General features: G+C 44.0%; 1 protein-coding gene across 1 annotated transcript in view; it reads right to left on the bottom strand.

The window, feature by feature from the left end:
* LOC146780371 (hydroperoxide isomerase ALOXE3-like) overlaps positions 1-16,810 on the bottom strand; it is a 343,450-nt gene that overhangs the window by 13,256 nt on the left and 313,384 nt on the right. Inside the window, exons 12-14 of the mRNA XM_085636765.1 lie at positions 16,042-16,142; positions 9,031-9,201; positions 7,480-7,702 (exon numbers count right to left, since the gene is read on the bottom strand). Of these exons, the coding sequence (XP_085492891.1) occupies positions 7,523-7,702; positions 9,031-9,201; positions 16,042-16,142 (452 nt within the window). The 3' untranslated portion in view covers positions 7,480-7,522. The remainder of the gene's footprint in view (positions 1-7,479; positions 7,703-9,030; positions 9,202-16,041; positions 16,143-16,810) is intronic.

Raw genomic sequence — 16,810 nt, 5'->3', positions numbered from 1 at the left:
ATCCTCATTAGAGGAAATTTCTTGAAACTATTTGCAAATATCCCAGTCCTGGAACAAATACGCTCTGTCAATATAGATGGAGTAGTCTTCCTGCCACCAAGGCACGAGACCAATGAATGCACTGAAATCATCTTTAATAACCCAAATCTAGTTAATGCAATGAGGGAAAACAAGAGGGCGCTTGAGAAATGGGGTATAAAAGCTTGTTGATCCCGTGGTAAGCAAATACCCAGCCTGCCTCCTGGAGTTAGATGCACGCATAAATAAAGGAACAGGCCAGGAGAACAAAACAAAAAAATAGGAAAATGTCAGCCTCTGTTTCAGTTCTAAGCGGCACCACAAGGGGAAACCAATAGCCAACCCCAGAAATCATGGAAGAGACATTAACATTTATGGCAAACCAATCTGGTGAAGGCCACCATTGTATAGCCCAATTTACAGTTTAGGGCATGGCTACCAAGAGCACTAAATTCCCGCTCCCAGCTCAAGGCCCCAAAACACAAGAAACCAGAAAAGGGGGCCCTGTCTGAAAATCAGTTAACGGAATATAGGAGGTCTAACTGACTCACCAGTTAAAAACAAAACTATCACTGAGTTGTGGAGACAAGACATTATCACACTCCAAGAGACATGGGCATTAAAGTTTTCCCTCTTGTCGAATTTTACAGTATACTTGTCCCCACCAATTACCAAACAGGTTAGGGGCATGATTACGGCTGGGTGTCAATCTACATGGAGAACAATTTAATTGCAACAACTATGGTGTTTAAATGTAGGAAAGGGAGACTATATCATCTTGCAAATAACTTGGACAAGCAGTGGCCGAACAAGGTCAATGCTATCCCTCATCTTAGGTTGCATCTCCCTACACCCTATCAGGTCAAGAAGAGGATTATCCTGGACTTCATTTTGTGGGATCTCAACACATCAAATCTAGATGATATGTGGAGAATTATTGGCAATTTTAACACCAACTCAATAAAGGATGACTTGAACAGCTGCTCAACAGGTCTTAATCATGAGATGTTGGACATACAGACAATCAATGCACAATATGAAAGGAGTGAGAAGCAAGGCAAAGAACTTGCAGCGCTATTAAATCAACTGGGCCTCTGGATCATAAATGGCAAAGTAGCCAGACATTCTAGCGGCCTTCAAGATAGATACGCTGGACTATATGTGGGTGTATTTGGCACATTTTTAACTTATAGGCAAATTTAAGGTTGCCATGAATTTGCCAGAGACCATGTCATTTTTAGCTGCGAAGCCACAATACTGCACCCCTGGCGCCCTAAAGAGGGATTCGTAGGAAAGCAAGATGACCTTAAACCCATTAATAGGGTATAGTGGAACTTGGAAAACCAGGAGGGGCATGAAACACGAGTGGACGAGTTCTTAGAGGTGATCCTGAATGCTGGCAATGAATATCTTAACTCAAATCTTTGGGAGAGTCTCGCCACACATTTAAAGGAGGCAGATGGCATCCAAACAAGAAATGCCAGCAGCATAGAACCAGGCCATACCACGCCTACAACAAGTAGCAAAAATCAAATTGGCGCTTTAAAATTAAACAAAGCCCTGAAGACCGTTTCTAGAAACAAGGGGTAGAACAAATGGCTGCAACTCCAGATTACCACTATAAGGCAAAAATATAGAAAAGCCCTCTACACTCAGAAAGCGAAGGTAGCCAGAAAATGGGTTGAATAGCATATGATCATAAAATCAAAGGACCAAATGAAATTCTGGATGTATATCAATAAAAGTCTCACTCCAAAGTCTCAGGCGACATGTGCTAATGTCGCTCCCACCAACTGGGAATCGTATATTACAAGTCTATGCAGGGAACAAGTGGGGGATAAATATCAAAGCAAGGCCTCTATTATGACCCCCTTATTTCAGCAATATCTATTGGGTCGGCTCTCCCTGAGGCATGGATGGGCTCATCATTGGTACCACTGCACAAAAGGGCCCGGGAACTACTGGCTAATTGCGCTCCTTGATACAGAAGGGCACTGCTTTGCCAGCATAGTATTCTGAACAGGGAGCTCCAAGACTGGGCAGAGGCAACAATTTAATTCTGATTAGCCAAACAGATTTTCAATTTGTCTACCATATTGAGAACAACCTTCTCTGCCTATCTCACCTGAGCAAATAAACCATGGCCATAAAGGTCCTCTATGCCCGGGGAATACCAACCAATTTACTAAAAGCCATCACAAGGCTCTATTCTGAAACATAGGTCAAAATAAAAGTCAGTGTTGGATAGACTACTATGACAAAAATCAAGGCAGACAAGGGTCTAAAACAAGGATGTATATTGTCACCTCTCCTGTTTAACCTGTATTTGGCTGACATACTAACCCTCCTGGAAATGATGATAGTTTTTCCACCAAAAATGCTATAAACACAGTGGTTCCTCACAAGGACAATGGGAAAGGAGAAATAAATATAGAAATTCAATTAGATCTATATTGCGCTGTCCAGCCAGACAGGAAAATCTTTAATATTACAGAATTGGGACAAACAATAAAGTGGTAACACAATCTTGCGTCAAGCAAGATACGGAAAAACAGAAAGGCTCAGGCAAAACTTAATGCTTGAAAATATTTCAAGAATTAGGCAAGCATAAATGAAGAGAGAGACCATTACACATTTTTAATAATGATTATGATTGTGTTTAAGGTGTCGAGGAGTCGACGATGTTTCGATCCCATACATAAAATTGCGGGATCATCATCAGGACATTAGATTGCATGCTGTACTAATTGCCTGTGGAAAAATGGGAAAAAGATAGGCCTGCCGATCTATCTCTCTCTGCCCTTCAGCCTCGTCTTAAAGTGGGAGCTAATGAGGCTGGGATTGGGGTTAATTCCATTAAAATTGTACTGGTATGGCCGGAGAAACTTCGATGAGCATAACAGATGGTGGCGAATTTGCACAAGGCAGGAGGAATAGCTAATCCACATTACATTTGTGAGATGCTGCTCCAAATAAGAATATTTTGGCTGTGCCAAATATAGCATGCCCTAAACATCAAAACTTGTCATGCAACTGTTAAAGAATACCTAAAAAGCAAGTCCTCACAACTGGCAGCTCATTTCCTTAAGTTTCTTAAGAGCGGTCTAGGTACCAACCACATATGTACCAGATGCTGTGCCCCAATAGACCATCAATGGCATCATAATCTTAATATGCACATCTTCTTTAGTGGGTCTAACATGTTTTTGTTACACAGAAGAACTAGCTTAGTTAAAATCAGCCCTCCATGCTTTGAGAAACAGTTTAGTAATTGCACTTTAATTTGAGCTTTGTAGTGTACTGTGCATTGATAAGTATCTGCTTGACCAAACTACATGTCCAGTTGTGGGGCTAGTCTAGATGCACAGAGTACAGATACGTGCCTCTGACTAGATTACATGCCGGTTATGAGGTCAGTCTTGTAGCTCACTCAGGGGCAATAATTGCACTTTAGATTGTTCATAATGTATTTTAATATCGGAACCTTATATTTATGCTTTATTACAAAGGCACAGACATTTTTTATCATCTTTTCAAATTTTTTCTAGCCCCAATTTGGGTGGATTTTAAACCTTTTTTAAGCCTCCATAAGTACTTGCTATGCTGCTTATATGTAAATATACATTTGGGGCTCTTATGGTAATGATTTTAAATAATCGCACAACAAGGAACTTATCTATCTTCTTCAGACCACCTCTGCAGCTGTGGAAGACAGAAGAACTGCACCTGCTTTCGAACCTGTGGAGAAAAAGCCCAAGTGCTGACCTTGCTCCTACTTGAAGCCAGGACTGAAGTGTGGACTTCAAGGGCTAGTAGGCTAGCAGGATCTATTTATAACAGCAGCTTTGGGGAAAGAAATGCAAACCACCAGAGCAAGTGCACGGGCAGTAGAGCAGCAGCTAATATGAGATGAAGAGCTTGGAAGGAAATGGCTGGAACTAAGACGTGATGATGATGGCGTGTGAGCATTCCGAGGTGGCAAGAGGCACAGGCTGGGTGATATGGTAGCTAGCCAATGGAGTGAATCGAAGGTAGAGTTTAATGAGCACACAAGATAATACAAAGTACCTACCAGTGAAGACTGATTCTCATCAGAAGCATGGCTGGAGAACTAGAGTGAGCTAAGGCCAACATCAGCTCAAGTATGAGGTTCTGCATAGAAATAACAAAAACGGGGGGCATGTGACGTGCCACTGGACAAAGGAAGAGTGGGGAGAAGACAGGATTGATCCAGGCATGGAATGGGGCACGGGGTGACACGAGACAAGGTATAATCATATTTAACTAGTGTATCAAACCCATCGCTTTGTCTTTTCTGGTTCACGGTCAGGGAGACTGGAACTGGAACACGAAATCAAAACAGAGGGGTCAGCATCGGAAGGACAACCATGACCAAAAATATTGAGTGAGAGGATGCACAAGTGAAACAGCAAAACTGGAATTAGGGAAACAAAGGGACAGGAAAGATGAGGTTAGCCTGACACAGTAAGGAACGGGCAGTGCTTTAAATGGGAAAAAATAAGTGCAGGTACTCATAAAATTGAGCTGTGGACATGGGCGGGACTTTGGGTGAGGTTAGGGGCGGGGCAAGGTGCCAGCATCCAATGAGATCAAGATATTCTCGGAGTACATCTGGGAATGTTGATGAAGAAATAGATATTGTTTGTGTGTATTTTACTTCAACGACACTGGCACTGAAATACAAATTATATAAACTGCATAGTTGATATAAGATATAAGGTTGCATTTTCATGGTAAGTATTGAATTATTTATGTAGGAGTTTTATGTAGCGCTGTGCATAGTGGCACTATAACGGGGAGAGGATGTGGTCCGTCGGCTACGCTGCCGACTTTGGTGCTGGAAACCAGAGTTCAAGCCTCGAGGTCGCGTCCAGATGCTGTGATTCTGGGCAAATTGCTTAATCTCTCGGTGCCTGAATTTGTAATGTAAATACGGTGCTATGTAAAGCGCTCCAATACCTTCGGGTCGAGTTCGCACTATATAAATATGCCCAAAAAAAATAAAAACTTCACCGTGCCAATATATGAAGTCGCATTCACATTTCCTGGGTATGCCCTCTTCATTATGTGTTAATGAGCATCCAATGCAGCACAGAACTCTACTGCATTGAAAAGTTATCAGCGTAATCTGCTGAAATAGAATAACTCTTTTCCATATCAGCTCATAGTGCACATCTGTGACACACATACACGTAGGTTCTCACACAGACACTAACACGCACATCATTCGCTAAAACTGATTTTTACAAATGCAATATCCAAGCTGTACTTTAAATGTATGCGTTTACCCTGATGATTAGTGGCATCCCCCTCCACTCTCAGTCTGACAACAGGCACTCAGCACCCAATGTCATCATTTCCCATGTTTCATACAGCCCCATTATGACTGCAAGAGAAAGGTGCACAAACGTTTCTCGAATTCATACCAATTTGGGATTTAGCGCGTAGCGCTACATTGGGATTGTGTGGGTAGCGCTACCTGCTGACTGTCCAAAAGTAAAAGGAGTCCTGACCAGAAAGTTCCTTGAGCTATTATTTTGTTTCACTAGCAAATGTTCTGAAACTGCTGTTCCCATGATTGCCAAACTACGACAGGACGCCTGTTTCACCTCGAGGTTTGTGCTGTAATCACCCGGATCTCTAGGTGGCGAAGCAGAAGAGTGAGAGGAGCTATGTAAATAGAAAATCTCAGCAGGTTTTGTTTCAATCGAGGCGTTATCGGTACTGGCCGCCATCTAGGATCGTCTGTCAATGCACACATTCACGGCTCCTTTCGTAGCCAGCAGGGGCGCAACGAGTTCCAAATTTCAGTCGGGGGCCCACTAATAATTTCGGGGGGCCGGGGGGGGGCGAATGCTGATTCTTCCAGCAATATGTATGGAGTTGCAGGGGTGAAAACACAACAAAGCCTCGTTAGCAAGTGAATGGACTTTTAAAGACCTGTGACGTACTCGGGTGTGGCTGCGATAAGACAGTCGCCAGAAGCTGCCTCAGCCCCGGATGAGACACAGGGGGGAGGGAGCCTGGGGGGAGGGGGGGCTGAAGCCCTTTGAGCTCTATGGACGTTGCGCGCCTGATTGCTGTTTCTGATGAGACTGGCTATGCCTGTCCAAACAACGTTGCTACACGTTTCCTAATGTAAGCCTGGCTACTGCCCCAAAGTACCGGTACTCTCCCTGGCCAAGGAGAAGTTCCGGTACTGAAGGTGGAACAATTTGGAAGTGCCGGTACTCAGTACCGGTGAGTACCGGCCCATTTAAAGCACTGGGAACGGGGAAGGTGGTGAGGAACTAGGGAGATATTTTCCCTCTTTTGCCATGTGTCAAAAACGTAATTTGTCTCAATGCAGTGATATGAAAAATACATTTTGTTAAAACAAGCAAAGAGACATTTGATTTGTTTAAATAAGCATCTTTTTTCTCCACATATCCTGGCTAAAAACGTTTTTAACAGACTTTCATGAAACAATTTGTGGAGAGATCAGGCAAAATAAGCTATATTTTCTGTTAATATATTAAGGTATTTTATTTTATTGATACATGAGTATCATTATGGCAGAGAGGCTAAAGTCAGATTGGGTACACAGAGTAGTAAATATTTACCAGCAGGTTTTTCTTGTAACAATGGCGGTTTTTAAATGGGGAGAGCCTGAATTATTCTCCCCTGTGTGCACAGATGTCTGCAGGTATGTTACTCTGGATATGTGCATTTATGCTCATCTTTGTCAAGACTTGTTTTTGCACATTCTCCATCGAGAAAATTACTTGTAATTCGGGTGAAATGTGTCTTATTCTTGCTGGTGTGCTACTTACATCCACCTGAATCTAATCCTTGTTCTTATGTCTCTCACCCTTCATTTATTAAAGACCCAAAACAACATTTACTCCATCTGTGGTCTACACCAGAAGAAAAGGGGGTACAAGTACACATTTCTAAATACCTCAAAGAAAAGGACACATTTTATGATCATGTCTTTAATTTGAAAAGATTGTGTATTAAACTCTTTTACAAGCAAGACCATGCAATCAGTGTGTCTACATTTGTATTGCACAATATTGTTCGTTCAGTGATTTCTCTAATGGTGACAGGTCTGCATCAATTACATACATCTCTTTCTCTCAGCGAACAATCTCATCTAAAACGTACTAACACACAACAGAGAAATCTCTGGTTTCTTCATCTTTTATGTACTTCTAAGACAGATGTCTGGGAGATGCCAGATGCCAATTAGCTCTAGTTTGTAAATAAAATGCCTTGCTTTCTGTGAATGCTTCTCTCTTGCTGCACTTGACCTAGTCCAAAAACAGACTGGTTTTGTTTTGCGCCTGTACCACTGGAGCTCTTGAAGTGACCCCTGACCATGGTCCAGTGAATCTAATACTTGACTGGTCAGAATCTAGAACAGAGTGGGATGTGGGACAAGAGATGCAATTTACTGACTTGGAAGGAGCATGGGATGTTCTTGTTGGCTGGTTGGTTGCAGTTATATGGAGACGCTGTTCTCAATCACTTTGGGGTTCAGGTAGTTGTACTTGAGCGGCAGGGATGCATTTCTGCTTTCAATCTCTGCAGAGATCTGGGACAGGCGTTTCTGGAAGTCCTTGATACACTGCTTGGGTTGCTCCTCTGTAAAATGTTCATCAGGTAATGTGCCCAAAGGCCTCTTTAACAAAAAAAAAAAGAAACATTTAATCTCATATATCAAGAGAAAATATTAGAGAAGCAACAAAAAAGGAAGGAAGGAACATTGGTGGAATTTTTCTAAGTGATCATGTTAGTTTAGAAAAGCCTCAACATGAATCAGCTTTACTTGCCTCCCTCCCTCCATGTGTTTTTTAGTGGTTCTCTTATATTTTAACTCACTCTGTAAGAGCTCATCACTGATCACATGGCAACTCTGGGCCTCAAGGGACTATGCTAGGCCCACTACTATCCTCCCTATACACCAACTTTCTTGATGACATCTCATGTGGCTGCTCTTGTTCCCTTTACACCGACTACAACAATATTTGACTACTTCACTACAGTCAGATGTTGGATAGCTCTCGTGTCTTTTGTGTAACTCCCCCTCCCCCCAAAACTGAGGGTCTTTACTTTCTCTCCGCCTCCACGCTGACATCGCAGTGTCCAGATCTATAGACTTTCATTGAGACATCAAGACTTTCTCACACTCAGCCAGAAACCTTGGGGTTCACTTTAACTCTTCTATTATCATCGACTCTGCAGCACGCGACCACATGTTAAATATCAGAGAAATAGCCATGTCTTTTGTTTCACGCCACCAAGACCAATTAATTCAGTAACAGTTTGTAGATTAGATTACCTGCTCAATGGCCACCCTCAAAAGCCCTTCTCCCCACTAGACAGGGTTCAGAACTGTGCCTGCAAAACCATACTTAACCTGCCAAGACAAAAGCTCACCACTTCCTTTTACACAAAGCTGGGAGGATTGTGTCAAGAATGTGGCCCTCTACAAATCCTTGACAGTCACATATAAAGTGGTCACGCTCCCTCCAGGAATCTACTATCAGAACTTGCTGTCTACACCTAAACCACAGTGTACAGGGTTCAGAGTATGATTGCTCCATTCTAAGCCACATCACTGGTAGTGCTTCAAAAGAATACCCTACACTCACTGTTTCCAAAATCACTCTGAAATGTCACCTCATGACCCTATTAAAGAACAATTAAAGAAGCACACGGTGCAAAACATGTGAATGACTCTACCTAGTTACTATGCCAAGACTATTGTATTATTGTTGGTGTGTTGCATTCCTATTACAGAAGCAGCTGTTTTATTCAAAGCGTGAATCACCTCTCTGGTTTATTTATTCCATCAAACTGAATTATCTATGTAACAATCCACGTTATGGAAGACAGTGTTGGACAAAATGTAATGCCAGTTATTTCCAAATAAATAAGTCACAAGGAGGTACTGTGGACCCACAACTTGGGACTCCCGCAATATGCATGGAGAGAATGGATACTTACCATGTCACCAGGCTCATCACTCAGGACCCTGAAAGCCACCATTAAGTTGGTAGTAGTGCCCACCTCGGGCAAGATCTCGAGGACACTTTCCAGGGTTGCTGTGCCTTTGGTCTTGGGGGGAGGTTGTCGCATTGTGCCGGGACCGTTTGGCATCCAGGAGAGGAAATCAAACTACAGTGGCACAAGCCCAAAAGAAAGAAAAAGCAACATTTGAAGGCTGCAATTATTTTAATAAAGTAGATTTATATAGCACCACCAGACCCAGGGTTGTCAGACTGCTATATAAAAAAACATTTTGCTTGAAAAGCCAGCAAATATCATTGCTAGACAGAAAAAAAGAGTTCAGTGAAGGAAAACCATGATTGCTATGTATAAAATCACCATTAGAGAGAAGGTTGGAAAAGTATGTGTTTCAATGAGGACTCAGAATGTCAGCTAGAGTTTATATACAAGGAATTATCACAGACCAAGGGGTAATTCCAAAAGGTTATGAAAATTGAGTCCCCTGCTTGAGGCATCCTTTCTCAGGAGATAGTGAACCATCTTTCAAAACATTACCTGGTTACTAGGGTTCACTGAGAGAAAACACCTGCGCAATGACCCACCATGAGTAAAGGCTGCCCCAATAGTCTACATTCAGATTTATGCTCCTGTCCAAGAGTGCACTGAGCACATTGGTGAAGACTTTTAGTTCTTGGAAAACCTGAACTTCCCCTTCCAGAGCAATGCCCTCTGGTAGACCTCTGGACCTCCTCAGGTCATCGTCTAAGGTCACAAACTCACAATGTGCTCTACTGAGGCCCTTGGTTACTTTAAACAATTTTATTTTGCATTTTGCATAAAAAAAGTAAACACGACACATTGTACAAATCTGCCAGGAATAAAGATGCTTGCTCAATTATAAAAAATAAACAAGAGAAGAGAAGTGGACGGAATTGCATAACATCCACACCTGGGCATTTTGGGAATAATTGATACAGTGCCCCCTCCCCAACAATAGCACAGACACAGACATTACATTTCACCAGATCCCTCCACAGGTTCAGAAGAGGGCATAATATGGATATCAGATGCGCTTATTAGCTTGGGCATTGTCATATGAAGCACTCCCGTCCACTGCTGGCACTTGATATGGATAGTAAAGGGGCGCCACATAATATCGAATTTGGCCACCCATTCCGGATAATATCAGTCAATTTCTCCTCGTGTAAATGGGACACACCTTTCCCCATCACATATTTAAAGAAGGAGGAAGAGGTTGCTTCCATATCTGCACCACACACAACCATGCCACTAGGAGGTGAGAGAGGAAGTGGGCCATGGGATTCGATTCGGGAAAAATTCTATTGTCGCTTGGGTCACCTAAGAGAAGCATCAGTGGCTCCAGTGGGAGTCGAACATTGGTCATGGACTGCACTGTACCTTGAATCTCATCCCAGAATGTGTGTTGAAAGGTCCCCCTCTATTCACACCCCTTCAACACAAATCTGAACTCCCAAACACCTTATCCAGTCTAACAGTTGTAAGATACCAGTATGTCACTATCTTGTAGGCACTCTCTCTATAGCATACACAAATTGAAGATTTAGCTGCTCTTTGCCAATGCCCCCCCACCCAAGTGTCATCAGATATCTCTGTAGTCAACTCCTTCTCCCATAGCTGTACATAGGCATGCTTGCGAAGAGCCTTTATGATGTACGCTAGTGAGATAGAGTGACTCTATGGGATGCTCGTCGCGCTGGAGGGCCAGACGCGTGAAGAAGAGCCTGATGGAGAGCTTGAGTCAATTCAAATATAAACAAACTTTATTTCGGTCAAAGACCTTAAAAGAGTGCTTGAGTCAATCTAAAGCTGTTGTGTCGAGTTAAGTCAAATTTGGTGACCAAGTCCCCCTTAAGCCTTAAATCACCATAGAAGTTGCCCAGAATAGGGGCCTGAGCCCAATGACATGAGACAGGGTGGGACACCGCTGGGGGGAAATCAGGTTTGTGCATCAAAGGGGTGAGCCGGAAAGGTAGGTATGTTGGCGTACCTCTCTCCAATAAGCGAGGAACAAAGATGCTAAAGGTAACAGTGGGGGAGCGTTTGACCCAGAAAGTTCAGAAGCCACAGCAACTCTGACAATGGAGAGGAAGAAAAAGCCTGCTCCACCTGAACCCAGGGTTTCCTGTCTGGGTGGTGGTTCCAATCTATGGAAGGGCAGAGTTATGCCACCAAGATATAGGTGGAGACATCCGGGAAGCCCAGGCCACTCTCTGAAAACAGTATACTCAGCGTTGCTCTTGCCACACATGGGGACTTACCTCCCCATATAAAATTCAGGAGTTTTGCATGGATATCTGTATGGATTGAAATAGCAAGGGCTGGTGGAAGGTCTGGGAAACAACTGAAGCATAAAATTCATTTTCACATTGTTGAGTCTGCCTAACTACAAGATCTCAAGTTCCCACCAACAATATAAATCCTTAAAGAGGGCCGTGAGTTGAGGGGGGATGCTGCAAGCATATACATCTTTCGTCAGAGGCAGCAGATGTAGCCATAGATAAGTAATGGAGGACATCTCCCATTTGAAACCACAGTCTTGTATTGGGCGTTAAAGACTGCTTTGACCATCAGCAATCTCCATGCCCTTTGACTTAGTAAAATTAATTTTGGAGCCGGACACCTGAGAGAAGGCATCACGCTCCTCCATCAATCTCAGAACAGTGATGTAAGAAACACTGACCAGATGTACGGCGGTTTTTGCATGCAAAAAACAATAGGGATATGTACCATTCCAAAATAGCGAGTCGAAATTTATTTGTGACTCGCTATTTCGAAATTGCGCGTTGCAATTAGGAAGGGGTGTTCCCTTCCTAATAGCAAGCGCAAGCCCATGTACAAATATTTTGCGACGGCAATAGCGGTCGCAAAACACTCGCAAATAATCACCCTCTTCAAGAGGGTGGTAATGAGGTCGCAAAAGTGAAGGAGTCCCAAGGGGACCTCTTCCCCTTTTCAAATGCAGGGGAAAATATGTTATAAGGGTAGGCAGTGGTCCAAGGGATCACTGCCTGCCCTTAAAAAACGAAATGAAAACGTTTCATTTTTTTTCTTTTTTAAATGCATTCTGTTGTCCTTTAAGGAAAACGGGCTGCATTTTTTTTAAAAAGCTGCTTTATTAAAAAGCAGTCCCAGACATAGTGGTCTGCTGAACCCAGCAGGCCACCATCCCTGGGAGGGCTGGCATTCCCAATGGACTCGCAAATTGCGAGAGGCTCATTAATATTAATGAGCCTCGCAATTTGTAACCCCATTGGGAATCACAAAACAATATAATAGCACTGTTGTACATACATAATAGCGCCTCGCAAATTGCGAGTCGTAAAAGATTCGCAATTTGGAAGGTGCTATTTTGCACGTCGTTCATCTGGCCCAAAGAATGTCATCAGCAAATAAAGCAAGATTATGTCCCACACCATCAACCACCACACCACTAATGCGAGGGATAGCCTGAACTTTAGCCACAAATAGTTCCATCATAAGTGCAAACATTGAAGGGGACGATGGGCATTCCTGATGGGTGACTCGTCTGAGCTGAACAGATCTGGAAAAGGAGCAATTTATTTTAAGCTAAGTGGTAGGTTTCTGAAATTTGGCCAGAATAAAAGTTTTCATTGTATGTCCTAGGGTGATTTTATCCAGAAACTTAGTGAGTAATGCTTTCCCATTTTTAGAAGAAGAGTAATCTGTGCCTCCAGCATGTTATCTGTGACCACTCCAGTCCTCAAAAAAGAGTTAAAGACTCGTACTAAAGGATCGATAAGGAGGGAGGCATAAGATTTATAAAATGTTGTGGTATAGCCGTCGGAGCCCAGCGCCTTACGGATGGAGAGGTGGGCAATTGCCGCTCGAACCTCAACGGGAGTAATGTCATCCTTCTGAATGCACAACTCCTCAGATCTATCCGGGGGGACATAGGTGCTCAAGTATACGTTTTGACTCTGAGTGTCAAGCTGTTGAGCTTGGTATGGAGTGGAGTAGGAACTATGGAAGATCTCAAGGGTCTCTTCCATCTCTCGATGGATGTGACCCTCTTCATCCACCAGCTCTCCAACATGGCTTCACGTAGCACAAATGCATAATTTATGTGTCAGGAGTTTGTCTGCTTTATACCCCTTCTCATAGCAGGCTTAGTTGGCATACAAAAGCTTCTTAGCAGCCAATATCATAAATAGATGTTCAAGCTTGCATATAGGCTGCCGCAAATCCCTTAAAGGCCTACAGGAGCTCTCCTCTCTATGGCATGTCCCCGCCTGTCAAATCTGACTCTCAAGCTCCTGTTGGCAAAGCATGTTTGTCCTTTCAAAGGCTGCTGAGTGGGAAATGAGTCCCCTGAAAAAAAGCCTTTGCGGCATCCCACAGGGTTGCAGGTGACAGATCGCCAATATTATGTGTTCAATAGAGTCGTTAATACATTCACTGAGAACGGGGTCCAGAAGTGCCACCTCATTGAGGATCCAAGGCTGAGGGAATGGATTTTTGTGGAACTCAGCCAATAGTAGCTCAATTTCCTTTTTTGTCGCAGGAGCCTGGGAATCAGAATCTCTGGTCTGGGCCATAGGTTGGGGCTGAGACTCAGTATCTGCCAATTGTGAAGAATCAGACCTTTGAAGTATGTTGCGGATGGTAGAAGAATGTTGAGGTTTAACCTTATGCACCGCCATGGTGGGACCAACACAGCAATAAGCCCCTCAGCTTGAAGCACTCAACCAGTTGACGGCAGGTCCCTTGCCAGCTGTGCTACAGAAGATCAGCGGTGTCCGAGCAAAGGGCTCTAAAAGAGCAAAGGCCCAGTATATCCAGCTAGGCGCAGTGAGTCCTCGTCAATCAGCTTGGATGTGACAGCACCAACAGCATTATGCACTGGCAGTCATTGGCCCAAAGAGATAATCTGCCTGGAGCAGTCTAAAGGGGGTCGGATAATTTTCACTGTGAAGAATGCACTCAGAGTAGCACACCAAAAAGTGGATGAAGCCAACTCAGAGTCCAGTATGGTGTACATCAGAGGCCTCGGTGAAAGCCCAATCCATGCCCCACACAATCTCTCATAGTTGGGGGGTCACTAAGCCCAAGCAGTCCCAAGCCCATCACAGGGCCCATCCTCACAGATCAGCACTATTCCTATTACGCACTCCCCCTCTCAGGGCTCAGCGCCAGACTTGTTATAGCCTCTGTGTAACTAAAGCCCAAGTCGATCATAAAGCCTATTCTTGGGAGGGAGCCGTCCCCAAGTAATCTCAGCCAGAATCAAGGGATAGATAACAAGGGAAGGGGCCAGTACGTCCATGTCATGCTCTCTCTGGCATCCATGACCAAGCTGTGTGCTGAGTAAGGCTTGTGTTCTGCCATACAACTGAAAGTAAAAGAATCATTTTGAATAACTTATAACATGCAAGGAAGAAATAGCTATGCTGCTGAAATAGCTGTGCTGTAGACTAGGAGATTGCTGCTATGATGTTTAATAGCAGAGCCTTTGGAAGGTCATTGACTATAATTATGGACCCACTGCTTTAGTGCATGCACTATCTGATTGAATACAGTGCATTGTTTCACTTCTCAGATGCGGGGGAATAAAGCATCACAGTCTCCTCAGTTCTGCACGTTAGGAAGAGAAATGCCGCTTGTCTTTATGTTATCATCCTCTGTTTTAAGTTGCAGCCCATGCATGACGTGCAGAGGCCGCAGCCACCGCAGTCCTAGAAAAGCAGCCACACCCTGCCACCGAGTGCAGAGTATTGCCGTTCCTGAGCAGCTGCGGTCCAGCGTGTGTTTCCGGGGACATTTTCTGTTGCAGTTACCTCCCGTCGGAAGACCGGAATCAGGTAAGAGATCTTCGTTCTCCCTTCCTGGAGCTTTCATGAGTAATGTCAGCTTGGTGCAGAAATTCTGGAAGGAAAACCTGACGGTTCGTTAGTTTTCCTTGATGTGAATAGAAACGGAGTGTTTAGTTAATATTTGAAGTTATATGAACATATCCGGTGCAGTATTTCTACAAGGCTTAAGAACATTGGAGATACATAGACAACAGTATCCTCATGTGATCTTGACAATTAACCACTGAGGCTTAACATTTCGCACATTAGAGGAAAAAGTCAGAGAGAGATACATATATTATGCTTCCTGGGATTCTTTTACTGTGGAACATTGCTACTTTTGTTCTATAAGATAAAGGACTGCCTTTCATATACAGAATGTTATAGGACAAGAGCACGCCTTTCTTCTTACAGGTATCCAAATACATGTACAGGTCAAATACATATGTGCCAAATATAATGCTGTAATTGTGGTTTATAATACATTTGCTAACGTGTTGGATCATTTTTTTTTAGGTCTCCCTCCCCGCTGTACCCTCCCTAATACCCTTCCCCTCTGGCCATTCTGATCCTCTGTGTTCTAGAAATCAGAGTCAGAACTGCCAGAAGGTGGGTACTGCTCCTGAGGAACATATCTGGTCTTGACAGCCCCCAAGCCAGACCCCGGAGACTCCAAGGTGGTTACAGTGCTCCTGACATAGGCCCGTCCTGGCTCATGGGCCACCGCAGGTATGTTGGTGCATGAGCCATGCACAAAGGGGATCCAGCCCACCGGCAGCAGAGCAGGTAGGCACAGAGGGAAATCACCCCCACCAGTGCTCCTGTCTCACGTAGATGGTGGTTAATGGTGGGGTCACCATCGCAGTTGTCCGCCACCAGTTGACACCTCGACTCAGATAGGATCAGGCATCTTGCCAGGTTGCTTCCCTGGCCACGCCCCCTACTGATCCTCTGTTACTGATGGATGTATGTATGTGATATTTATATATCGTAGACCTAGTCTTGAGACAGTAAAGTACCAATAACCTGCAAATGGTTGTTCTCATGAACACTTTTTTAAGATGTATATGGTACACAGATGAGTTTTCTACACTCTTACATTCCCTTGGTTACTTTTACTCACCACCTACAGTACTTGAAGCATATTTACAATTACCTGCCCACTGTTGACAGCAGCATGCTGAGCGGAACTTGTGAAAATCACCATAGTCAGATACTTGATCAATTCAGCACGGGTCTGTAGAGAAGATGGTACTCCTGAAAGAATACCAGAAAAAATGTTATGAAGACTCACAACACATTTAACTGTGTCAGATCCTGTGCCTCATGGGCCAGCAGTTGGCAGGCCTACAGTTTGGTTGAAATTAAGCCTGGGCAAATCACTACGCTACGCTCGCGTAGTTTGCGAAGTTTGCGCTACTTCGCACTACGCGAATTGCACGTAGCACAGTGCAAACATGCGTAGCTTAGCATTGCGTAGTGCAGCAGTAATTTTTTGCTTGCTCGCGGTCCTCAACATCAAGTTGGCGACCGCGAGCAAGCAAAATGACATCCCGGCGAGACTTTTTCCTTGTTCGCGATCAGCAACATCAAGTTGCCGATCGCGAGCGTGGAAAATAAACATCCCGGCGAGATTCTCAACGCGAGGAGGTCAAGTTTCTCATTGCGAGTGGCCGTGTATGCTCGCGATGAGAAACTACCAGTCCGCGTTGAGAAAGCTGTCGCTCGAGTAAAAATCTACTCGAGCGGCATAAAACTACAGCTCGCACTGTGCAAGATGCCGTTTTCAATGATTGCACAGTGCCGGATGCTTGTCCGCACTGTGCAACCATTGAAAACGGCATCTTGCACAGTGCGAACAGGGTACTACGCAGTTCGCGAAGTGCTACGCGTAGCTCACGTAGTGCGAAGTGCACTTTGCGTAG

The sequence above is a fragment of the Triturus cristatus genome, chromosome 12 (genome assembly GCF_964204655.1).
Source record: "Triturus cristatus chromosome 12, aTriCri1.1, whole genome shotgun sequence".
Taxonomy (NCBI): domain Eukaryota; kingdom Metazoa; phylum Chordata; class Amphibia; order Caudata; family Salamandridae; genus Triturus; species Triturus cristatus.
Note: the sequence above shows the minus strand (reverse complement) of the source record. Positions and strands in the feature narration are given on the sequence as shown.